The sequence below is a fragment of the Tachyglossus aculeatus genome, chromosome 9, assembly GCF_015852505.1.
Source record: "Tachyglossus aculeatus isolate mTacAcu1 chromosome 9, mTacAcu1.pri, whole genome shotgun sequence".
NCBI classification, from domain to species: domain Eukaryota; kingdom Metazoa; phylum Chordata; class Mammalia; order Monotremata; family Tachyglossidae; genus Tachyglossus; species Tachyglossus aculeatus.
The window spans coordinates 27,381,510-27,408,721 of record NC_052074.1 but is presented as its reverse complement, the minus strand read 5'-3'; the positions used below and the strand labels follow the sequence as shown (position 1 = coordinate 27,408,721).

Genomic DNA, 27,212 nt, shown 5'->3' with positions numbered 1-27,212 from the left:
ATCAACTAAAGCTGTTGTAATTTTTTTTCCCATTTGCTAATCTTTAATTCCTTTTTTTGGTTCTGTTAAAAGGTACCATTGCTCTTTGTAGTTACATATACATATTCTTTATTAATGCAAAATTAGGTTGTTCTCTGTACTCTCTTCCCCACATAAAAAAAAAACCTTAAATGAGGAAAAAGCGTTGTCCAGGTTTTCAATCTAAAGCCATCTCATAGTAAACAATGATAGCAAATCCCAATATTGAAGGATACTTGCACAAATATAATTATTGCTATATAAAGTAGTCCTTATTTTGCCATGAAGGATACCTAGGGGACTTGTAAAATGGGCTACTTGGGTTTCATTTGCCTCTGCTAGAAGAGTGGTAATTCAGAAGCAGTAATAGAATCCTAGAGAAGGAAATACTATTAACTGTCAGAACAGCAACAAGTGCCAAGGTATGCGGAAACCTGGGAGAGAGTATGGTATTATCAACTCTGCCATGTCAAATGATATTCCAAATAAGTGATTTAATGACTCAAATGATTCACAATAATACTTGGAATTTGTCAATGAGCAGCATTTTTGCCCCTGTGGGTGATGTTATTTTATGTTGATTATAATCTATTGTAAGTAGCTGGCTACCTACCAGCATTATGCAATAACTTTTCACTAGTCTGGAAATTCCTCTCTAATAACACTGTTTCTCTGAAACTGGAGGGGAAATAATAGTTTACATCTTGGTACTCATTTGAATTTTAAAAAGGTACTTTTAAAATTGTGAAGACCTTTCTACTTTCATGTTGCATTTTGGCACAAAAGTACAGACATCCCCAGTTCTAAGCCACCACAATGCGAAAAATCTGGAGATCTTATGCACTGCTGGATCTTTACGTCTTGCCACTAGCATTCAATTGCTGCAGGGAAGCCACAGAAAACTACAATAGTGTCGCATGCAACACCAAGGCAACTATAGGACTTTAAGCAGTAGAAGTCCCCCAGTACCCCCCCCCCCCCCAGTTTCTGTGGCCCACTGGATTGAGCCTTCTAGACCGTCAGCCCTACTGTGTGCAGAGCGCTGTAGTGAGCGCTTGGGAGTATAATATAACCATCTAACAGACACATTTTCTGCCCACGAGTTTACAGTCTAGTAATGTTACCGTCGCGAACAAGTCCGACAAGGCACTGGTCGCACGTCCCCACATGTAGCCCTTCCTCCCCTTCCCAGTTCCTGTTGGTGGAATGGTCAGGAGTAGACTGGGGCAAGATTACGGACTGTTGTGGGAGCTGGGTACGGCTGCCACTGCCGTTGCTTATTGGCGACTTTACGGCAGTCTGAATGGCCGAGGTGGTGAGGGCCCATAGAAGAGTTTAAACAGTAACAGTGGAAACAAATGAAGGAGCTTCAGTTGGACACTTGTTTTCTGAGCTTTTGAGGGGTCTTTTAATGGTTAGGCTAAAAGAAAATATTCCGCAGATTGTGTGGAAACCATTATAAATTGCTGGCCTGTGCCGTGCAAAACGATCGTATTTATTGAGCACCTGCTGTGTGCAGAGTGCTGTGCTAAGTGCTTGGGAGAGTACAAAATAATAGAGGTGGTGGATAATGATCCCTGCCCACAGTGAGCTGCTGGTTTAGAGGGGGAAATATAAACTTCACTGCAAATGTAGAGAAATAGAATGTAATGTTTTTAGATCTGGAGCATCTTTAAGGTTTTAGTTATTAATGTTTACAAAGAGACTGGCAGGCTAGGGAGACTGACTTGGAGTGTGCGTGCGGTTGTATATCACTCACACATGCCCACACCCTCACACATATGTTTGACTTGGATCAAAGTCCCAGCCACATTGTGCACACAAAAAGGCCGTCTCTTGTGTTGTCAGGCTCAGCGTCTGCAACGCTTGGCACTGCTTTTTCTTTTAGGACCCTGTCTTTGGTTCCTTATGAAGCTGTTATTCTAAAAGAGCTGTTTGGTGTACCATCCTATGATGTGTAATGTTGTGTGGCCTAGTTTTTATTGACACCCCAAGAAGAAATGGATCTACGTAGACTAATCAAAGCATACTGTGCTTTTGTCGAACTCAGGGTTCCTTACTTGGTGAAAGTTCTTGCCGTTGAGGGAGGTCATAAATGGGGTGTCCATCCCCACTGAGTTTAAAGTCTAATGGAATGAAACAAAGAGTATGAAATTACCAACACAGCCCTTCTTTTGGAAGTTCATCACAGAAATAATAATGATTGTGGTATTTATGTGCCAGGCACTGCACTAAGCACTGGGGTGTAGACATGCAAATCGGGTTGGACGCAGTCCCTTGTCCTCTGTGGGGCTCACAGTCTCAGTTCTCATTTTACAGATGAGGGACCTGAGGCACAGAGAAGTGAAGTGACTTGCCCAAGGTCACACAGCAGACAAGTAGCAGAACTGAGGCTAGAACCCATGACCTTCTGACTCTCAGGCCTGTGCTCTCTCCACTTTTGTGCTGCTTCATAGTGGCTAGATCATGGGCCTGAGAGGAGGACGACCTGGGTTCTAATCTCAGCTCTGCCACTTGGCTACTGTGTGACCTGGGACAAGTCATCTAACTTCTCCCTCCTACTTTCCCCATCTGGAAAATGGGCATTAAATACCTGTTCTCTCTCCCCCTGAGACTGAGCACTGTTTGACCTGATTACTTTGTACTTATCCCACTGCTTAGTGCAGTGCTTAACAAATGCCACTATTGCTTCTTCCAATAGTAGCTATTGGTAGGTGTAAATATCGGTATTTCTCCAGGAATCTTAAATCTAAGCTGAAGAAATACATGTGATATGAAGTGTTCAGCAACAAGTTTGGAAGCCTTTAACTTTCAAAGTTAGATGCAACTTTCTGGCTTTACAACATTCTTGTCTAAATTCTATTTTAAAAGCTGTCTGATATTGCATGCAGTATGCATGCCTTTAAAATTAATCAGACATAGATGCTAAAATTTCCGAAGTAGTTAACACAAACATGAGTGTTATCCCTCATACTTTTAAGTTAATTTTTTGTCTATTTGTGCAACTCTTGATAGAAAAGTAAGGTTGTATGTCAGTGCTGGAAGAACGAATCTGAAAATTCAGCACAATTAGAAATGTGAGCATGACTTTGGACATGCCTGCTCCCATATCTCTTAAGTCTTTAAATTGAGTCCACTTGCATCATTGTTATCTGAAGTTACTTGTTTTAGTAATGTCTGGTGTGGTGTTGGTGGATGCTGTATTAATAGGGAATATTGTTATGAAGCATACATTATAATTACAGATGATGCTTGTTTTTACTCAGTCTGGTACTGTACATTGTCAAAACAGTTCAATCAAGTTCAGTTGGTCTAAAAATTTGTTTTTGGGAATGCCTTGGTTTTCAGAAGGCAATGTTCATAAGAAAGGGGACATGAAATATTGTATTTAAAATGTTATCATTAAAATAAATATTTACATGTGCCATTGCTTTATATTCCCCAGCAGCTTTTAACAGTTATTTAATTGCTTTCAAACTTCCAAATTATGAATTGCCTGGATTGAGTTTTTTCAAGGAACAGGGAACTTGAATTTGTGGTCTCTTTTCATTCATTTTAGCACCTAGAGAGTTAAGCAGGAGCAGCTGCAGGTCATCTATATAAAAAGTTCTAGATTTGTATTTTACCTCTGTCATAAGTAGTCAAGATTCTCCAAATTTGGCATCGACTTTCCGCATTTATCAATGCTTTCTTTTTCTCCTACAAGTAATCTCTATCTCTTCTGTTTATTTCACCAGGCCGAGAGCACATAAGCAAAAGAATAACCTCACAAACCCACACCCGTATGAAAAGAAGAATTAGTAGAATGAGAAATGAGCATGTTGAAGTTTCTCTAAAACACATTGTCTGATTTCTGTTGGCATATTATTGCATTCCTTAAGGCCTTGGTATGTGAGCACAAGGGTTTTTTTATGGCTGTTGTATTTATTTCCATTTTTCATTTCTGTTAACACTGTTTTATAGCTAAGCTTTGCCTACCTCCATTTCCCTTCTGTGGCTCCATGGTTCAGTTCTCTCCCTTCAATTTTTTTTTTTTACAGTCAGTTTTCCCTGATTTGGCCATGAGGATATGTGTACACACACTCACACACTTTAGTAAGCTGGTACTAAGTATTAGACCACAAATGCTTCTGCTCTCGTAGACACAACTTTCTTCCAAGGCACTTCTGAGCACGTGGTGATGTCAGAAGAAAAATGTTGTGCACATGCATAACATAGAACCGTAACCATAGGGCAAGTTTCTCTTTTTTAAAAAAATGGTATTTGTTAAGCACTTCTGATGTGTGAGGCACTCAGTGGTATTTTTTGAGTGCTTACTATGTGTGGTATAGTGGATAGCCACAGGCCTGGGAGTTAGGAGATCATAGGTTCTAATCCCTGCTCTGCTACTTGTCTGCTGTGACACCTTGGGCAAGTCACTTGACCTCTCTGTGCCTGTTATCTCACCTGTAAAATGGGGAATGAGACTGTGAGCCTCATGTGGGACGGGGACTGTGTCCAACTTGATTTGCTCGTATCCACCCCAGCGCTTGGTACAGTGCCTGGCTCACAGTAAGCACTTACCAAATACCACAGTTATTATATGCAGTGTGCTGTTCTAAGTGCTTGGGAGAGTACAGTACAACAGAATCAGCAGGCACTTTACCCAGCAATGATGAGTAGAACAAAGGCCACTGGATGTTTTGCCAGGTAAATTCAAGCATCATATTGCCACCGTAAGGAATAGTGCTGAGGAGCGTCTCAGTGATCACAGTCTCTGGTTAGACACACAATGCCATGGGCTTGCTGGGAATCTGAGCCTTGTTTGCTGTCTACTAATGTCCTTCTCGCCCGCGGAAGGAGACACGGATGCTGGAAAGTAATGGCAGGCTGCCTTCGTCAGTGAGATCGGATGCTGCAGAGCCCCTTCTAATGTGTTACCATTTAATCGCTTACTGTGTGCAGAGCACTGTACTGAGCAGTTCGGAGAGTACAGTTCACCAGAGTTAGTGACATGTTCCCTGTTCACTGGGAGTGTACAGTCCACAGGGGGAGAAAGGAGCTTCCTTTCTTGAAATCTCTTGGCTAAATTGCAACTGAGCCACCTCCACACTGATCAGACTACAAGCCTATTTATTGTTGTGTTGTACTTGCCCAAGTTCTTAGTGCAGTGTTCTGCACACAGTAATTACTCCATCTCTATGATTGAATGAGTGAATATCAATTGTAGATACGTACATAGTGCTGTGGAGCTGAGGGTGGGTATCAAGTGCTTAAAGGGTACAGATCCTGTATATAAGTGACACAGAAGGGAAAGGGAGTAGGGGAAATGAGGGTTTAGTCGGGGAAGGCTTCCTGGAGGAGATATGGTTTTGAGTAAGGCTTTCAAGGGGGGGAAGAGTGGAGGTCCGTTGTATGTGGAGGGAGGGAGTTTCAGTTGGAGGGAGATGTGGGCAAGGGGTCAGCGGTGAGATAGATGAAATTGAGTACAGTAAGCCAGTTAGCGTTAGGGGAGCCTAATGCGTGGTTTAGTTGTATAGGAAATCGGCCAGATTAAGGCCACTGGTTTAGGCAGCTTGCATTACTCTTCTCAGTTTATATAATCTTCTTGTGGGGCAAGGTCCCTGGACCTCCTTCGGCTTCATTTCTTGTTTATTTCTGGACCTTGGCGAAAACGCTTTGGAATATTTCGAGGTCTATATTTCTGGGGTCACAATCTGTATCCTACTGTACGAAGCAGCATTTCAAAAAAAAAAAAAAGGAATGGATATAGCGCTCATTATCCTGATTGCTCATTAAACCCGGCATTAAAGCTTCTCTTTTGTGGGCTTCAGACTCCAAAGAAGGTGTATTTTATCAGGAAGCTGTCTATTTAGCAATTAGCACTTATATTGATTTTTATTTCCTTTCTATAGCGGTTACTTTCTGTAAGGCAGACTTTAAAACTGTAGTTTCTGCCAGGTGGGAACTCTAGGATTGTTTTGATGAGTGACTCTGAGATCGAAATGCTACTTTCAGCAAATCAAGCAATGTCCCATTTTCCTTGTACTTTGTCACACCTAATGCAAAAGGAGTGCATAATTGAAATCTAGTTGGGAAATACAGAGCCATGGTGAGAATGCAGAACAAGTATCATGAGTGGTAAGATTCTAAGGCTGAAGGGATACAGGTCTGCGTACTCCAAAACAAAATCAAGGATTTCTATGCATCCCTGAAGTGTGACTATGGATCCCCATACATAACACTAGCACTCATAACAAACAGGAAATCTTAAAGAAATTGGCAACAGTATTTCAAAGCTCTCTGCCACTGACTGAAAATCTTCAAAGACAAGGCTGTGTAGATATGGCTTTCACTTAATAATAATAGCAATAATGGTTTTTGTTAAGCACTTACTATGTGTCACGCACTGTTCTAAGCAATGGGGTAGATAGAAGATAATTTTGTTGTCAGTCTCCCCCTTCTAGACTGTGAGCCCACTGTTGGGTAGGGACCGACTCTATATGTTGCCAACTTATACTTCCCAAGTGCTTAGTACAGTGCTCTGCACACAGTAAGCGCTCAATAAATACGATTGAATGAATGAAAACTGGGTTGGACACAGCCCCCATCTCACTTGGGGCTCACAGTCTTAATCCCCATTTTACAGCTGAGGGAACTGAGGCATAGAGAAGTTAAGTGATTTGCCCAAGGTCACACAACAGACAAGTGGCAGAGCCGGGATTAGAACCCGTGACCTTCTGAATCCCAGGTCCATGCTCTATCCCTAGGCCATGCTGCTTCTCATACTTGAACACTTAATAAAGGTACTGTAACAGTCATTGGTGCTAAGAACAGCAGTTAATCATATATATTGAGCAGTTGCTGCTGTGTACAGAGCACTGTACTAAACTCTTGGGCGAATACAGTATAACAGTGTGTAGACACATTCCCTGCCCACAGAGAACAATGCTTCTGGATCCTCTTTAATCAGTCTGTGTCCATTAAAAAAAAATATATATATGTGTGTGTGTGTGTGTGTATTTTATTTATTTTATTTATACACACACACACACACACACACACATACACACCCACATAGTATAAATCTTACATCAGTTCTGCTAGGTGTAATGGCATTTTTAATTAGCACTTACTTTCTAAAAGGTCCCTAACTTTAGCAACTGTCCTAGGTTAAATGCAAAAGTAGCAGGGGGTGATTAAAAACCACAATAAGATTAACTTGTGATTTTTGAAGCTTTAAAGTTAATAGTTGAATTTTTTAGAACTCTTACAAGATGGAAAGAGGGTTTGCAAGAGTGATTTCACAATGAGAAGCACACCTTAATCAGTATGACTACTTTTAAAAGGCCCAATTTTCATAGCTCAGCAAGTGTGTTCAGGGTTGATAAGATCTTAGGTAAACACTCAGTGCAATTAGTGTAAAAATCAATGAGGGGTAGGGGGTATTGACATAAAAGATTAAGGAAAGTGTAACAAAGTAATATGGCAAAGATCCCACCATAGGGAGGTAGAGGGCATCTGAGGAGTTGTGTCTTTTCCTGGAAAACTTAGCCAGTGTTTGTTGATCCCTGTTAGTGGCTTAGTGGAAAGAGCCTGGGCTTGTGAGTCAGAGGTCGTGGGTTCGAATCCAGTCTTCACCACTTGCCTGCTGTGTGACTTTGGGCAAGTCACTTAACTTCTCTGTGCCTGTTACCTCATCTGTAAAATGGGGATGAAGACTGTGAGCCCCACGTGGTACAACCTCATTACCTTGTACCTACCCCAGTGCTTAGAACAGTGCTTGGCACGTAGTAAGCGCTTAAGAAATACCATTGTGATTATTATTATTATTATTATTATTCTGTGAGAAATGGTTTTTCTATTGCTACATCAGCTTGGAAAGTTGACCAAACAGTATCACCCGTGGAGCCAAATTGTTTAGCCTTGAAATTGTCCCAGTTATCAGATATGTGGAGGAGGGGACTATCCATATATGAAAGTAAACAGACCTTCCTTTTCTTCCTAAAGGAAAGCCACAGAAGAGAGTGCTGGTATCACTGTTAATGAGGGAAGTTAAAAAAAAATCAGGCTTGCAGAAGAGTATTTAGGTCTAGGCTGGGGTGAAGATAATATATCTGTCTATATATATCTATATATATATGCATATATATATACAAATATATATAGATATATATAGGTAGATATATTATCTTCACCCCAGCCTAGACCTAAATACTCTTCTGCAAGCCTGATTTTTTTTAACTTTTTATCTACATATATGCTTTTTTCTTTTTTTTTTTTTTTTCGTCAGAATTCTTCTGCCTGTAGGTATCATGCAGTGGTACAAAGTGCCCCAGTTTTAATCCCAGCCATTAACATTGTTGAGGAGATTTATCTCGCCATACTCCTTGATGTCTCTTTGAGAATCAAATCTGGAAAGCACTAAGTGGACTTCTGCACAGGTCAGACATCTGAGGCCTTGCCCCAACTCGGGTTAGCCTGACCCCAAGTCTAACCTGATAACGTTGGGGCTCAAAATGATCCAGAACCCATCTTCTTTTTGGGTTTGTCCCAGTTGGGACTGACCAAGCTTCCTGGTGTGGTGAAGGAAAGGGGAAGGGAAGCAGTCACTTAGTTTTGACAGCTGTGTATATGATTGTCCATGGGTACTTGGTGTATTCCTTAACGGACTGGGGCATATGCAATAGAGGGAATAGTGTGGCTCTGCCTAGAATTCTGGTGAGGAAATGTGTGGTTGGTGTAGTCTGTGATTGGCGTTTTTCTATACCATACTACAGAGGAGCTCAGTGTCTAGAATTGGCTCCGCCAGTTGTCTGCCATGTGACCTTGGGTAAGTCACTTCTCTGAGCCTCAGTTCCCTCATCTGTAAAATGGGGATTAAGACTGCAAGCCCTATGTGGAACAGGGCCTGTGTCCAACCTATTTTGTATCTACCCCAGTCCTTAGAACAATGCTCAGCACATATTAACTGCTTATCAAATACCATAATTAACAAATATTGTTATTGTATCTGTTAATCAATCAATGTCAATCGTATTTATTGAGCGCTTACTGTGTGCAGAGCACTGTACTAAGCGCTTGGGAAGTACAAGCTGGCAACATATAGAGACAGTCCCTACCCAACAGTGGGCTCACAGTCTAGAAGGGGGAGACAGAGAACAAAACCAAACATATTAACAAAATAAAATAAATAGAATAGATAGGTGCAAGTAAAATAAATAAATGAATAAATAGAGTAATAAATATGTACAAACATATATACAGGTGCTGTGGGGAAGGGAAGGAGGTAAGATGGGGGGGATGGAGAGGGGGAGAGGAAGGAAGGGGCTCAGGCTGGGAAGGCCTCCTGGAGGAGATGAGCTCTCAGTAGGAACTTGAAGGGAGGAAGAGAGCTAGCTTGGCGGATGGGCAGAGGGAGGGCATTCTAGGCCCGGGGGAGGACGTGGGCCTGGGGTCGATGGTGGGACAGGTGAGAATGAGGCACGGTGAGGAGATTAGCGGCAGAGGAGCGGAGGGTGTGGGCTGGGCTGGAGAAGGAGAGAAGGGAGGTGAGGTAGGAGGGGGCGAGGTGGTCGACAGCCTTGAAGCCGAGGGTGAGGAGTTTCATATTACCTATTACCTGTTACCATAATTTGTTGCCTGTACTCTGTCCCCAAGAAGTTGGTTAGTCAAGGCCTGCTCTTCATTATTCTCTTTTCTTCCTGGGACTTTGGGTAGGTTGCTCTACCATGACCCTGAACCCCGGGGACCCCTTACAGCTGGGACTATAACACTCGTAACAGGGATTCAGGCTGTTAATGTTTTGAATTGCTGTATGCTTGGTAATTGGAAGAAGGTCCCTCAGGAACTCTATTTCCTGGGACACCAAGGCCCAATATCTGGCAGCTGAGAGTGGTCTGGGTTTGTCAGGTCCACTCAGTGCTTAGCCCATATCCACTTTTTAATAATAATAATAATGATGACATTTGTTAAGTGCTTACCATGTGCAGAGCACTGTTCTAAGCGCTGGGGGGGATACAAGGTGATCAAGTTGTCCCATGTGGGGCTCACAATCTTAATCCCCATTTTACAGATGAAGTAAGAGGCTCAGAGAAGTTAAGTGACTTGCCTAAGGTCACACAGCAGACATGTGGCTAAGTTGGAATTCGAACCCATGCCCTCTGACTCCAAAGCCCGTGCTCTTTCCACCTAGCCACACTGCTTCTCTTTTTGCTCCTTCTCCTCGTACATACTTTCTCCCTCATTCCCTGATGACCAGAGTCCAGAAGCCTCTGGCAACTCTGCTTGGAGCTGGGTGGCCAGCCCCACTCCACAGAGAATGATGGCCAGATTCTCCCTGATGAACCCAGAATCGTTTGCAGTGGACTAGGGGGACCTTCACAGGTAAGAAAAGGGGTCGAGGGTAAAGGGATATGGAAGAGAAGCAGCATGGCACAGTGGAAAGAACTCGGGCTTTGGAGTCAGAGGTCATGGGTTCAAGTCCCGGCTCCACCAATTGTCAGCTGTGTGACTTTGGGCAAGTCACTTCACTTCTCTGGGCCTCAGTTACCGCATCTGTAAAATGGGGATTAAGACTGTGAGCCCCCCCCCCCCCACCATGGGACAACCTGATCACCTTGTAACCTCCCCAGTATCAATCAATCAATCGTATTTATTGAGCGCTTACTGTGTGCAGAGCACTGTACTAAGAGCTTGGGAAGTACAAGTTGGCTACCTATAGAGACGGTCCCTACCCAACAGTGGGCTCACAGTCTAGAAGGGGGAGACACAGAACAAAACCAAACATATTAACAAAATAAAATAAATACACTAGATATATACAAGTAAAATAAATAGAGTAATAAATCCATACAAACATATATACAGGTGCTGTGGGGAAGGGAAGGAGGCAAGGCGTGGGGGGGATGGAGAGGGGAAGGAGGTGGAGCTGTAAGCGCTCAGTACTTAGTACAGTGCTTTGCCCATCATAAGTGCTTAATAAATGCTAATATTATTATTATTATTATTATTATTATTATAAGTAGCATGTTCTGGTGGATAGAGCCCAGGCCTGGGAGTCAGAAGGACCTGGGTTCTACTCCTGGCTCTGCCACTTAACAATAATAATCTCAATCTCAAGACAGTAAACTCTGCCTTTTTGAGCATGCACATTAAGTTAAAAAAAAAAAGGACAGTGTAAGCCCATTTACTCAAGAAAAAGATTCCTTTTAAGGTATATTTCTTGGCACTTTGAGAAGCAGCATGGCCTAGTGGTTAGAGCACGGGCCTGAGAGTCAGAAGAACCTAGGATCTAATCCTGGCTCTGACACTTGTCAGCTGGGTGACCTTGGGGAAGTCACTTCACTTCTCTGTGCCTCAGTTACCTTATCCGTCAAATGGGGAAGAAACCTTTGAAGCCCCATGTGGGACATGGACTTTGTCCAACCTGATTAGCTTGTAACTATCCCAGGGCTTAGTACAGTGCCTGGCACATAGTAAGCGCTTAACAAATACCATGAAGGTAAACAGGAAAAAAAAACCCCTCACACTAATTAAGTTTGAGGAATCGCAAATCAGAATTTTCACCTCCCCATTTCAATAATTGTAATTTGTCATTCAGTGTCTTTCAGCTGGGAAACTCAAAACCGTTTTCACAGTAAAGCCCTCTTAATATTTGGTGAGGTAAGTAGAAAATAATATAAAATAAGAATTCATGTGGACAATGTTATTTTTACTTCATAAACAATAACTGTGTTAGAGTGGGGAAATAACTTTTTCAGATTCTAGTGGTAAACTTGAATCTTCTGAAACTTGGACATCCTGACACCCTATCTATGGGTCTTAGACTTTTTTCCCATCACATTTGTTTCATTTTAAAGTAATCTTTTTTTTTTAAGCCTGTGATGCTCTTCACTTTACTAGGAGCCAGAAGTGTGACTATAATGTCTTGGATATTATGGTAGGTAAACCATAAGTCACTTTTCACTTGCTGATCATATGAATTTAGGCTTTAAATCTAATTCTGTACACTAATTTGAGTTCTTTCATTTTATGCACTGGGCCCTATAGATGTTATTCAAGTCGCACCCTCACTTCATCAATCCACTTTTGGTTCTCTTTCAGTGAAACATCTCTTGCAGGATTTATCACACTTTAAACTTTGTGACAGGTCAAACTCCTTATCTTTCAACTGACCAGTTTTTCTCTTCCTGGAATTTCACATCATTTTAGGAAGTAGTCAGGCTGCTTCTCAAATGCAGAAGGGGGTGACTCAGTGGAAAGAGCCCAGGCTTGGGAGTCAGAGATCATGGGTTCTAATCCCAGCTCTGCCATTTGTCAGCTGTGTGACTTTGGCCAAGTCACTTAACTTCTCTGGGCCTCAGTTCCCTCATCTGTAAAATGCGGATTAGGATTGTGAGCCCTATGTGGGACAACTGTGATTACCTTGTATCCCCCCAGCGCTTAGAACAGTGCTTGGCACAGAGTAAGCACTTAACAAATACCAACATTATTATTATTATTATTATTACAGAACCTTTTGAGTCATCATTCATTTCATTTAGTTTTAGACCGTGAGCCCACTTTTAGACTGTGAGCCCAATGTTGGGTAGGGACTGTCTCTATATGTTGCCAATTTGTACTTCCCAAGCGCTTAGTACAGTGCTCTGCACATAGGAAGCGCTCAATAAATATGATTGATTGATTTAGTTAAGTTGTCTAGTCTTCTTTGCGTTGTCTCTTAGAATCGGTCAATGGTATTTGAGTTCTTGCTTTGTGGAGAGCATTATACTAAGCATTTGGGAGAGTACAGTACAACAAAATCCATAGTCAAGTTTTTATATCTTGAAACCTGTTCCATTGTGGACAGATATCATGTCTACCACTCCATTTTATTGTACTTTTTCAGGTGCTTGGTATAGTGCTCTGCATACAGTAAGGGCTCAATAAATACCATTAGTTGATTGATTTGACTGTTTCAAAACGAGATTGCTTTATTATGGACCCAAAACACTCTTCTATCTCACTTATCAACTCCTGATATTTTTAACTTCGCTCCTCTTCTTTGAGACAAATCTCTCTGCTCCTTCCTACTTATAACTCCCCTGTCTCCTGACTTAAAGCATTTCTTCTCTCTCCCTGGAACAGGCTCCTTTTCTTCACCTGCCAAATCACACTCTGAAACTTAAATGTAAGCTCAGTGCCATCCTCGTCTTCCATGTTTTTCCAGCTAAATTGTGAGGTATAACTTTAAATCTTAATTCCTAAGTAAGCTAGTAATGTTTTCCTACAAAAAGTGACTTGTTTATGTTTTTCTATATTATCTAAAATAAATTGTTAGCTCCAATACAGAGAACTAGAATATTATTTATACAGTGAATAACGAAAAAAAGATATTTTACTAGGTTTAAACCACTCTACCAAGGCTATATTTTTCCATCTTTAATTTTTAAAATAATAATGATTATGGTATTTGATAAGCACTTTTTATGTGCTGGACACTGTATTATGTGCTGGGGTAGATTCAAGATAATCAAGTTGTTCATAGACCCTTTTCCATCTCTTAAGAAGCAGCTTAGCTCAGTGGAAAGAGTTCAGGCTTGGGAGTCAGAGGTCGTGGGTCTAATCCCGGCTCCGCCACTTGTCAGCTGTGTGACTTTGGGCAAGTCACTTCTCCGTGCCTCAGTTCCCTCATCTGTAAAATGGGGATTAAGAATGTGAGCCCCACGTGGGACAACCTGATTACCTTGTATCTCCCCCAGTGCTGAGAACAGTGCTTGACACATAATAAGCGCTTGACAATTGCACTTATTATTATTATTATCTCTTTCCATCTTTAGGAAAGACACCGTTTGCATGCTCAAACGACTTGGATGCTGGAGACTCTAAAGGAATGATAAGTCTAATGACGTTAGACTAATTCTGCCATTACCTATGTGTTCAGCGTTAACATGCGTTAGCTGGAAGGTTGTTAGGGAACTTGGCTGTGTTTGCCCAATCATTCAAGACTAATTGAAATCAGTGAGCTGTGGAGTTTGTGTGCATGTGCGTGGTATTGAAGATGCTGAGTACTACACATTGAAAGCAGCATGGCCAAGTGGGAAGAGCACGGGCCTGGAAGTTAGAGAAGCTGGGATCCGATCGCAGCTTCGCCGCATGTCTTTTGTGTGACCTTGTTCAAGTCACTTAACTTCTCTGCTTCAATTTCCCCATCTGTAAAATGGAGATTAAATCCTACTCCCTCGTACTTAGACTGTAAGCCCCAAATGGGTAGGGACGGTGTCTGGCTTGATTATCTTGTATCTAACCCATCGCTTAGTACAGAGCTTGGCAAATAGTCAGTGTTTAAGAAATAAAATAATGCTAAGTATTATTAGTTTTCCTCAACATGGGGATTTGCAAAAATGCGACTCCTTCTTGTAGGATAACTGGATGTACCTTGAAGTAATTTTCTTTTCCTCTTTTCTTGTTAAGCATCTTATTGTAAGACAAAGATAAAATAATTAACCATTTAACTAAAATGCATGGGTTTTGATGAATGTGTTAATACCGTCAAGCTGAAATCTCCTGTATTTTGAAGGGCAGCCAAGTTTAGACTGCAGCATTTCATTGGGAAAACTGGTATAAGTACATATAACCATCACTATTCTAGTTTCATATCTTCTCTCCATACAGCCTCCAAACTTCCAAATTTATGTGCTATTCAAAATATTGAGAATTAAGCTTATGGAGCAATTGTAGAAATCAAGGTGTCTTCATATAGGTTTTTTTTCCACAGGAAATAGCTTTCATTTAAAAGATTTTTTCTTGGAAAAGGTGATTTAAGGAGCTTCTCAGTTAACCATCTTGCACTAGCCATCAAGGAATAAAATAAAGCTATTGGGATATTTTGTGTTGCATATAGAGAGGCAAATTAGACATTAATATTGCCACTGGATATTGGATGGGAGGTTCACTTGGAGGTTTATGTCAGAGTAATTTTAAAAATATAAAATATGGGAAAAAGGTAAGGAGACACCTCAGGATTGTAAGTTCATTGTGGGCAGGGAATGTGTCCGTTATATTTTTATATTGTTGCACACTAAGCGAATTTGAATGAACGAATGAACCGTAAGCTTGTTATGGGCAGAGAAAGTATCTGCTAATTCTGTTGTATTCTTCCCAAGCGCTTAGAATGCAGTGCTCTGCACATAGTAACCGCTCAGTAAATACCTTTGATTGAAAGATAAAAAGCAGTATAAATCCACTTTGTTGCTTTGTTGGTGGTGGAAGCAGCGTGACTTAGTGGAAAGATCATCGGCTTGGGAGTCAGAGGATGTGGGTTCTATTTCTGCCTCTGCCACTTGTCTGCTGTGTGACCTTGGGCAAGTCACTCAACTTCTCTATGACTTAGTTACCTCATCTGTAAATTGGGGATTAAAAGTGTGAGCCCCATGTGGGACAACCTGATTACCCCAGGGCTTAGAACAGTGCTTGGCACACAGTAAGCACTTAACAAATACCACAATTACTATTATTATTATTAACAGGACTTAAAAAGATTTTAGGGGAAGAAGGTTTAGAAGTAATATTTATCCTTTATTCATACTGTCCCTCTACCCTCATCGTCAAGTGTAATGGAGGGTTGGTGTTACCAGATTAAGGAAAACCACATATTTTTGCCTGATGATCCTGTGAAATTCCTACTATACAAATTCATGTTTTCAACTTAAGGTCACATAACTAGGGACTTATCTTGGCAAGAAGACACTTTCTGACTTGGTGATGGTATAGAGTTACAATGATTATGATTCATCCAGGGATAGAGTAAAAGTTTTTGAATCTTAAATTTTGCAAGTTCCCCTGTTCAATCCCACACATCTAGACACTGAGAGGAGTAATTAAGTGATAGGAGTAGAATGTTCCTTTTAGTTTGTGAATTTAGTTAGTAGAATGTTAGCTTAGTTTGTATCCAGTGGGTGTTCAGTAAATACAATCACTACCAAGTTGGAGAGGGAAGGTATATTATTTCTTGATGGAACACAAAACACAACCAAACAAAATTGTTATATAACATACTCATATCCAACAGACAATTTTTCTCCCCCTGCCCCCTTCAAAGCTTTTCTGAAGTCATTTCTCCTCCACGAGGCCTTCCCTGACTAAGCCCTCATTTCCCATTCTCCCACTTCCTTCTGCATCAGCATGGCTTGTTCTCTTTATTCACCACCCTCCCAGCCCCACAGCACTTATATATTTGATTGATGTCTGTCTCCTCTTCTAGACTGTAAGCTTGTTGAGGGCAAGGAACACGTCTACCAGCTCTGTTGTACTCTCCCAAGCATGTAACACAGTTCTCTGAACATAGCAAGTGCTCAATAAATACAGTTGATTTTGATTTATGTTTTTGTCAGAGAAACAGAATGGTCTAATGAAAAGAGAATAGGCTGTGGACTCAGTAGAGCTGGTTTTGATTCCTTTGCTGCTTGCCTGCTGTGTGGTCTTGGGCAAGTCTTGTAACTTCTCTGTGCCTCAGTTTCCTCATCTAAAATGATTAAACACCTGTTTTCTCTCCTCCTCTCCCCCCACCCCCCACAAACATACAAGCATACTCAGAATGTGAGTCCTACCTGGGACAAAGACTAGGCCCGATCTGCTTACATTTTATCTATCCCACGCCTCAGTAAGGTGCTTGTCAAATTGTACTTAACAAGGATCGTTATTATTAGTATTGTCAAATCTGTGTATATTTCGTGTTTTAAAATGGTTTAATGCCTGTGTTCAAGCCCTCCATTTTAGAATAAAATATTTTAGAGGGAAGGATCATGTTTTTTTGACACTGCTAGTTTAGCACCAAGCTTATTGCAAATGTAAACTCAAAAAGCATAGATGAGAGAGAGAGTGAGATTTATCCTGTATTCGAAAATTTCAGGCTGAGAATATACTGTAGCATACTGGTTTTGTGTAAAAAAAAAAAAAAAAAAAAATTCCCAATTCCCAGTGTGAGTTTTTAGTAGCATTTAAAAAGATGCTAGGCAATTTTGCCCAATAGCAGTTCTTCATCAGTGCCCCAGCAACTGCGGTAGTTTCTTTCATTTGATTTAGTTTCTTCTCTCCTTATAAGGGTTTTTTTTGGTAATATTTGAAGTTTTAAATAGTAACTTAAGTCTTACTGAGGTAAAAACATTTTTTTACAACAGTTTAGTATCTTCTAAGTACATTTGTTTTTGTTGTTTGCTTCTCCTTTTGATTATCCATCTGGAAACGCTCTAAGTTGTTTGCCATTTAAGATAAATCTTTACAATTAAAGTACAACCTCGTTAGAGGTGAAGTGCAAAAATAACATGATGTACCATCAGAAGTTCAGCAATGTGAAGTTATTATTCAGCAAATGTCGGTAGCATGGATACTGGTCCCTGAAGGAATTTTTTTTTAACTGTCAAGCTTGCAAAAGTCCGAAAAGATGGTCCGGGCAAACATCTCTCTGTAAGCTCTCTGACTGTAACTAGCATGCAGCCCAGGCTCTTTAGTAAGGCCTATGAAACCTAAAAGTTTCAGCCTGTAAATATGTTTGCAAATGAGACGATTAATGTCTCATTCTAGCGTGCAAGGAGCATTTAGAATCTAGGTGAACTAGTAGATGTGTGCATTATCAGTCTTCAGTAGTTATCCTTTAAAGTTAGAATATAAGGCAATTCGCAGTTTTATTTCAGCTCGACCCATCTGTTCAAGCTAATGTAAATCAGATCACTTACTAAGGCAAGCTATCGCTAGACCAAGGGAAAAAAACCCAGAAAGGAAAGGGTGCCTGCCTGTCGATCTGTCCTTAGTTTTTTTTTTTTAAGGCTTCTCAGAGGTGTATCATATTATAAATACATTAGAAATGTTTTGCTCTAAGGATATGTAGCATTCCTATAAAGGTTAAATCAATAAAAATGATTTGGCCACATTCCTAAGCGTGGCTAGAACAGGTAGCCCGTTGTTTTAAGTACCCTTGAATTTCTGGATCAGATCATTATGTTGCAGCAAGAAGGGTTGCTGGCTATATGCAGACATTCTGTTGCTTCTAGAAGATGCTATCAACCTAAAAAAGGCAGACATTTGCTGGGCTTCTAGGAATGAAAATTTTCCAAACCTCCATTAATGCATTTCATGATGTCTTTAATATTGCACTTTGTGTTCCCTGTTAGAGTTTTAAAGGATCTATTTTTGCAAGCAGAGTGCTGAGGACCCTTCCAAAATTGATAATAAACAGGTATGTACAGGAGAAAATGGACTGCAGAACTTGTTCAAGGTGATTTGTGGCAATTACTAATTTTAAAATTGAAGAAAGAAGCTGTCATGACACAGCTGTGTCAAAGTTACGAGTCAGGTATAGGTTCTTTTAGTTTTCAGGATATCTGATAAAAATGAAGGGGTTTTAAGTAAAGTTTATTCAAGTTAGTTGGGCAGTGCAGAAAGCAACTATGAATTTTTACAGACTGTTTTTGCAGATTTATTTTATCCTAAGTATTTAGGCGACTAAAAGATAGAGCTGTGTTGTGTGCATTCACAGGGCTATGCACGTATTCTTGTGGCAATATTTTTTTGCATTTATTTTGTGCATTTTAGATTTAAGATGAAGCTGTCTTTAGGCCAAAAATTCACATTTTGTTTTTTGAAAATTCTGTCTGAAAACTAGTGATAATGTTAAATCCATTTTTTGGCATTTTTGAGCTCAGCTCTTTAGAGTAAAGGTATAGTTCTAAATATGACTTCAGTTTGCAAACTCCTATCAGTGAATTATTCGTGTACTTGTCTACATACATTTTTCATCAAAACAGGCATTGTGTTAGTCACATACGTAACATGCTGTAGCCTTGTTAAAGTAGTTGCATCAAATAAATTTCTTAGATATGCATTACTATGTGTCTGAAAATTATATGGAAAAACAAATTTTGACTGGTGCCCCCCAAAAAGGACTTTAACTCTTGCTGTTTTTATGTGGAATAATGTTTGAGGACATTCACATTCAAAAGATTTAACATTTTGTGAGCTATTAAATTATTTGAAGAGGTAACTTCTCTCTGGTTTCAAATTACATGTATTAATGCGCAGAAAAGTTGTTAAAGTGAATGATTTGACGGTTTTTATATTTCAATATAATTTAGCAACCCCAAAGAAAAATGTGTACATTTTTTCTATAAATATAATATTTATATTATAAATATTAGCAGGGAATTCTTCAAAGAGACGTTATAAGCAGGAATATTTACATAACTAGGAATAGCTAATAATGAATAAACAATCATATAGTTACTCGTTGGGAATTAACATTAGTGTTTTGATTTTAATTGTCCCTCTGGCAAGTTGTAACAAGTCAAGTAACTTTACATTTCTTGTGCCTTGTGTGATCATGTAGATGTAGCAGATGCATATTTTGCCTTTTCCTTCATTCTGGACCTTGTGCCTGTGTGGAAAGTGCATTAGCTGTGCCCTGTGAGTTTGTACTGATTTTGATTTTCATTCAATGAAGTTGATTTCAGCAATAAAAAGTGTTAGTAAAATAAGTGTCTGTCTTCTGCAGTTTTCTTTTAAATCAATTTTTAATAGATTGGAAAACAAAATTTTAGAGTTTGATCTATAATTACTTCGGTTATACAACATTGACATATTCAGTGCATCATTTTGAGGGCTGATGGAATGGTACAAAGAAGTGAAGTGAATAGTCTTCACATATAAAAGACATTTGGGAAAAGGGAATGTTTTATTAATGCGCATTAAGGTATGCTGCCTATGAATATCATATCTATTTTATAGTTTTATTGAATTAGGTAAACTGTTCATGATAATATTTCACTTGCTTGACACCTAGATCATTTACTCTTCAAAATTCACAGCACTGTTATCAATTTGTTGGTTGGGGAAATAACAACCTACTTTACTATAGAAACCTACTAAAGCACACCTATAGATAAGAAGCTACTATTCATTGATTGATTACCCAACAGAATAATATTTTATTCTAAGATCTAATACATCACCATGTTTTTATGAGTTCAATCCAGCAGGGGAGATAACCTGTACATAAATATTAGGACTTCATTTTTGGGTAAAAGCTATTAAATACAGAATTGATTAGAATTAGAAAATTTGCCTTTTACATAGTATTATACTGATTTTACAGGCTCTGTTTACTTGTTTGTGACCCAGGTGAGCCCCGGAAAGGGAGAATTTACCTCATTCAAGTCATTTTTTAGTGTTTATACCATGATCTGTGCTTATGTGAAACAGTTATAAAATAATTGTCATTACTGAAAGGGCACTATAAGTTTGGGTCGCCAAGAAGGTTTTTTCCAGGATCGCATTTGAAATAAAGGAGAAATCTTTGTGCGAGATCGTTTTCTGAATTGCTGAATTATATTAGTGTAGTGTCAAATATGCCTGTACAGTAATAATTCTAGAACTATGTACCTCATTCTATTTTTTCAGCTTCAGGGTTAACTCACCTGAATTGGACTCATTTCAGTACATTTTATTATTATAGTAAAAATAGGAGTTAAGCGGTTCCATGGAAAGAGATTCTTTCCTGATACTTGAGAATATTAGCTCTTATGTTAGAGAATGAGTTGTTAAAGCCCTCAAGAAATGTACTTTAGAAACTGGATCACCACTGTAATCCAATATAGAACCTAGTATGGAACCAGTATATAACCCAGAATTCTATCTCTTCAAAACGAATATTGTAGGATTTAATTTGCATTATCTTCATGTGGGATGTGTGGTGGGTGGTTGGATGTGTATTCAGTATAGACATGTGTATAAACACAAAAATTCATGTGTTCAGCTCTACATGAGACTTATAAGCACAAGGAAGATTGAGCTTTTTTGGCAAGGTTTCTTATTTCAGCATGTGTAATGTCCAAAATGAATACCTGAATAATTTTCCTCTTGATATTGCCCCATTTTCAAGAGAGTATGTGTGTATCTGTTTGTGTTTGTATATTTATATGTTTGTCTGCCTTTGGTAAATTTTATTACTGACTGCCTTTCTGATTTTTGGCTAGAATTTTTTTCTAAACAATAAAATATTACAGAGCTGGCAGCTACTCTGTCTTTCTCTTTTACTAAACCACAAAGTGGATTTAGATGTAAGATATCTGACCATAAGGGATAAGTAAACAATGGTTTGGCACACTCATGGTTCAAATAAATGCAGTGGAAATTAATCTATATTTTAAGACTTTGCATTTTTAACTTTTTTATATGAGTGGTAGGTTTAAATAATAAATTATTTTGATAACTAGTATAACATACAAAAATAGTCATAACCTCTCCAAAAAAACCAAAACAGTCTATGAGTTTCCATCAGACTTTTTCAGCCTATATTGCCTGAACATTATGAAGATAATACTATTGCTAATTACCGAGTTGTCTAGTGAATATATACTAGTGAATATATGATTAAAAACTATCCCCTAGCAAAGAAAATAATGGCTTTAAGTATTGATTAATGAAGTATTTTTGAAAAAACTGTTCATAAACAACTCAAGCTAACTTATAATAATAATAATAATGATGGCATTTATTAAGCACTTACTATGTGCAAAGCATTGTTCTAAGCGCTGGTATATTAGGATGTTCCTGAAGTTTTGTAAAAATGAAACCTTAAATTGAGTACACATACAGTAGCTATTCATAAAGTTTAATTGGGATTATATGCAGATTGAGTAATTTCACCTGTCAAAATTAATAAACACAAAATCTAGAGGGTAGGGCAAAGTTGAATAGCCCTAGCTACTTCCTCAAGGCTTGTTGAAATGTAATAAATGTTAACTACATAAAGGGATAGTGCGAATAATGAATTCTTTTAAATTGACAAATATTTTATAGGATATGGAGTCTACAAATATTTAAGTTCTCATCACATCTTTAAAATACTTTCTTTAGAAATGCGCTTTTTGTTTACTAAGGGAAACATGCTGTGAGATTTAGTTTTTATTAAATGGGGGAAAAGAAACCAGCAACCCTGAGATGTCTGATCTGACCATTCTTCCCATTCCTCCTTCCTTATTCTCACTTCTCAGCCTTTACCAGATAGCCCAAGGGATACTGTAAAAGGTGAAAATATTGGAAAGCGTATAATACAAGTTCAATTGCCAGTAAAAATCACAAAAGTTATTTTGGTTCTATTATGGTTAAGATGCTCTAGCGGACTTCGAGGTTCTCTTAGGATTTACTACAGATAGAAACTTAGTCAACTTTATTGGGATGTATCATAGCTTCTATCTTTTTTTTTTAAAGGAAAAAACTCCTTACAAATAAAATACAAATTGTTCCATTTTAATTCACTAGTAGGTTTGTAATTACTTCTGTAGGAAAAAAAACAAGGCTTAGTAACCTCTGTAGTGGTAATACCGCTATTAGTATAGTACTGTGAATATGATGATGCAAAACTGGGTAGACCTTTAATCATTCTTATCTGGATTAAAATTTCAGTGAGAAGAAGTTTTAAAAGAATCAGTAGTTTTCACACGTTCATTTGTATAAGTTAGTTTTCACACGTTCATTTGGATAAGTTATGCCTACAGTTACAGTGCTTAGTTGTGGTTCTTGAAGTAAAGTTTTACCAACTAAAAAGTTGACATTCTACAGTTGAAAGATATTCCTAAAGGCTATTTTCCTAGAAGAAATCGTACAGGTATAATTGTTATGTAGTGGCACAAGGAATCTGAGGAATTTCTATATTCTTCCATTATTAGTTTTGAATTGATTATTAAAATCTGTTATTAGTGCAATGTGGAAGTTTGATATTTGTAGTTTTTAAAGGAATTTGAGGTGTTACCTTATTTTGACTTCAGTATTCAAGTATGCACTGGTGCATCATTAATCATAGGAAATGCAAAAATAAATAATCTAGTCCCATTGGATTTTTCATGTGAATACTTACCTTTTCCTTTTTTTGTATATACAGTTGAGGTATTTAGGTAACCCCTAACCTTTTGCTTCAACAAAGAGGTACAGTATAAAAATATTGCCAGAGTTTTCATATGAGCAGCTCTTTTTAAGAAAATCTCTAGATGAATATTTATTGAAAAAAGAAAAGTCACGATATAGAATCTTAGCCTCAGTACTGTATTTTAGACCACCAATGTATAAAATTAAAAGCACATGGATTTAGAAGCACTAGAAAAGGTTTGTAATTGATTAGTACTGGTAGAAAGTATTGAAGCGCAGTAAGGTTTGATTTGTGAATGGTTCTATTCAATAAAGATTAATCCTGTGTGTTTGATAAAATCTTAGTACCTCCAATGAATTAGTTTTTTTCCTCTGTGCAGTTTATTTAACCGTCAAATATTTCAGTGTTCTTTTAACAAACTGGAACATTTCTATCTTTTCAAAGTTTACTTCAGCTTCAGGGATGTAAAGAAATCGGTCTATCAGTGATTAGCTCAGAGGTAATTAAATAGATCAGTAATATTCTTTTAAAAATCATTTTGAAGGTATTATAACATACTCATGCATATTTCATGCCTTTAATAATCTTTAGAAAATATGGTGAGCGACCCACAACTTTTACTAAGGTTTCTAGAAGAGTACCGAACTTCAGTACTGTCGTTCTTTATATTATCTTGCTATAATTTATTTTGCTAGGTATGTACTAATTTTAGTTTAAAATAATACTAAGTATTCTGTATTTGTGCACATTTTATTTTGGAATACTATTAGAGTATTTTCCTTTTAACTTCGTTGCCTGTATTGTTAGATTCCCTTCGCTGAGGTTTGGGACTTTGCGGTATTTCTTTTTAAAATAAAATCTGAGATTGGTTCTTGGCTTTTGCAGTTGGAAACTAACAATGAGTTGCATATATCCATGACGTGGAGATTATATAAAATTGACTTGAAATGTTTGGTCCAGTCATAGCATTAATGAAGGATGTATGGAAATAGAACTTAATCACTTCAGGAACATTAAACAAAATGGGCCTTGGAAGGTCATGTATTCATCCCATTATGTTGTCCAGCCCTCACTGGCTAGTGATGATACACTGGGGTTTTTAGAATTTGACTGGTTTCGAAAAGCACATCAAGGAGTAATGTCGTGTGCGTCATATACATTCTTTTATCCCTAGCTTTTGTACATATTCAAAGTTGGTGCTACCTGGTTACGCACAGTGAGATCCTATACAACTGGGTATCTGTTAATCTTTTACCTTCCAGCTCAATTTCTGCTATCATGCTGGCCCAAGGGGAACTCCTAACTAAACACATGGTGTTCATAACTCTGGACCTTACAGTGGAGAGATGCTCATGATATTCATAACCACTGGGTAAATTTAAATACATGGATTCAAATTACCAGAGAATTGGGGAAACGTTTTTTCTTGATAGTATAGTGATACCTTTATTCAGTACATGAAATTGCCTACTTTCCACCCATCATTAATTTTACTAGTGAGGAATATGTCAAAAACCGAAATAAAATCTAAAATATCAACAGGAACAAGCAGGTACGGAATGGAAGGTCTGTTAACGAAGAATTTTGGACTCACCATATAGACAATATTACGGCTTAAAACAGCCCAGATATAAGCGTTCTTATCGTTTCATCGGCTTTAGAACTGTCAGCTACATAATTCACAAATCTTCTTGATAATGAAGTTTTTAACACAGGTTGAAAGTGGGATATAGACAGAGGCCTTTAGCAAAGTAAAAGTGCAGGTTTTCTTAGGCATTTTATGGCAATCCTGAAAAACTAATCAATTCTAAAATCAAATGCTTCTGAGCCCATGTTAACCCGGAGTAGATGTAAGCCACACTTTAAAGCTGCTAAAAATGACTTTAGGTGTATTAATTAGTCAGCATTGTATGTTATGATCATTTTCGCCAGCTACATTTTTGGTAATCTCCCTTGGAAGTTAAAGGAAAAGAAAGTCCTCATACATGTAAACTCTGTTTCCTGTTGTAAACACTGGGATAATGTGGTCTGGCTACATGGGTGCAGTGCTTCATGAATGCAGCAGTTTGAGAGGAAATGCCATCTATCATAAATGGATTTTTTTTTGTCTACTCATCACCCAGTAACCGTTTGCATTGTTGCTGAGCATGATTCCTTGCAGACACACAATGTACAGAAGTAGAGATTCCCCTTTAAAAATCTGTGAGAGTACCCACTTTTCTCCAGGTTTAATTGTTAATCACGGACTTAAACTAGTTTCAGACATTGAAGTAATAGCCAGTTGAAATGTGTGAGGTAGGGGTAAAGGAAGATCCAGTCATTGGTACTAAGTTCGAAAGCAAGCGTAATCTAGTTAGGTATATGCAGTGGAAGGAATCCTAGTGTCTATCTTTTTTCTTCACTTTTTAAGGATAAAGAAAAAAGGAAAATACCTGCAGCCTTTCATCTTATTTGAAAAATGCTGGACATCCTAAAGAGAGTTTTGTAAGTGTCTAATTTTGCTGACTTTGCATCAGTACCACTAAGTGAACTCTTTCAGTGATAGAGGATTGCTGATTAAAATTGAATAAAGCCTTAGCACTTTACTATTGTCCTCTAAACTCCACATCCTCCTCATCTTGCATCGTCTTGATCTCGTTAGGCTTGATCATTTTTATGTTTCTATATGCTGTGTGAGAGTGAATGATATTAACATTGATAAATGAGGTAGATATGAGAGGACAGGGTTAAAATTAATGTTAGAAATCTGGTTTTGGTGCTTGCAACATAGTGGTGTTTTAAAAGGTACATATATGTAAAGATAAGTGTGTATAGTTATATGATTTCATGGAGGCTTTTTGGGACATCCGTGTTTACTGTTCTGAATATCTAAGCCAATATTTTGCAACCCTATTAAATCATGCTGTTTTAAAACCGCTACAATTCAAGCCTGACTTTATCCATATTTTTAATTTTTTTATACTTTCTTTTTAATGGGTTGGTAGTGTTTCCGTAACCGTTTTTAACTTGGAAAGTTTGCGTTTCAGTGGTTCTCGTGTTAAGCTGACTAGGAAGATCTGATACATTCTAAATCTCTCCATAGACAATATTTTAAGTACTGTACAGTTGAAGTTTTAATTTGAGTTGAACTGCAACCAGCTAAATTGATGTGTGACAGTGAAGTTAGTTCCTGTTTTACAGGACGCTCAGACAGCATGAGTTAAGAAAATACATACGTAGAACATTTTTGCCAAACTATTTTTTCCCGACTTTCAGCTAATATCAGGAGTTGTCAGGGGCTCAGGTGATTTATGGTTGCCCACTTCAGTGTTTTGATGAACCTAGCTGTGTGCCTCATATCACTCCCACACGGCCCAATTTGGGTCAGTGCCTTCATCTGTCAGTTTTCTGGATGCTGTACCCTTCTCATTTCTGTCACTCCTAATAGCTTTTCATCTAGTCCTGATCAATTTCCTACCCATTAGATGCAATCATTACTTAGTGAATGAAGTAAATGACAATCATGTGCCCACTACCAGACTCAGAGATGGGTTGTCATTTCATTTTCCAGATTTTCAGGTTACAAGCTAACTTTTATAATACCTGCTGATTTTAAAAGCAAGCAACATAAAAAGAAACAGACCTTTCGGTTTGACAGGTTCCTATTTCGATAACAAGCAAGAACATTTATAGAATATAAAAAAATATTATAACACTTACCCCAAAAGAAGTTTTGCTGACATGGTGTCACTGTGCTGAAGAGGCTGTTTGATGCCATAGTCCCCCCTCTTTTTTTTTTTCAAGTAGAACTTGTACCTTCTGGTGTAAATAACGCTTGAAGCCTTAAACTGAAAATACAAACCATAGCCAAACCTTGTTTTAGTTTTACAGTATGCCTGGAGTGCATAGACTTTATATTTGTTTTTTTTCTGTCAAGAAGTTCTGTAGCTCTGGTAACATGTGAAAAGCAAGGAAACAAAACAAAAAAAGAGAATGAGCAAATATTTGAAGGACCTACTATTACTGCATAGACTGTGGTTAGAGAGCACTTACTGCCTCTGTTGGTCTCGGTGGCTGGTAGTGACCTGCGGAGTTTAACCATTTAAAAACCAGAGACTTCTTGCTGTCCTCCTGGAGAAAGTTTGCACCGCACTTGTGGTTCTGTGGTTGTTTGTGAGGCGAATGAAGCATTCACACAATCCAAAAAAGCAAAAGCTTTAAAACTCCTTTTTTTTGCAAGCACTGTTACTGGAGAGACAGAATCATGTGGTTTGTGACCTCACAGTACTCAAAGAAAAGTGGGACTGCCTACCACTGTGGATTTTTCCTTTTCTTTTTC

At 38.5% G+C, this 27,212-nt stretch overlaps 2 protein-coding genes across 4 annotated transcripts in view; one reads left to right on the top strand and one right to left on the bottom strand.

Annotated features, from left to right (window-relative positions):
• Positions 1 to 27,212, top strand: part of SUPT3H (SPT3 homolog, SAGA and STAGA complex component) — a 415,169-nt gene that overhangs the window by 68,513 nt on the left and 319,444 nt on the right. The window lies entirely within an intron of this gene.
• Positions 2,000 to 27,093, bottom strand: LOC119932122 (runt-related transcription factor 2-like). The gene is given in 4 exon segments (XM_038750987.1): positions 2,000 to 2,144; positions 26,594 to 26,663; positions 26,665 to 26,721; positions 26,927 to 27,093. Coding segments are annotated over 4 exon segments (345 nt in total). The 5' UTR covers positions 27,065 to 27,093; the 3' UTR covers positions 2,000 to 2,064.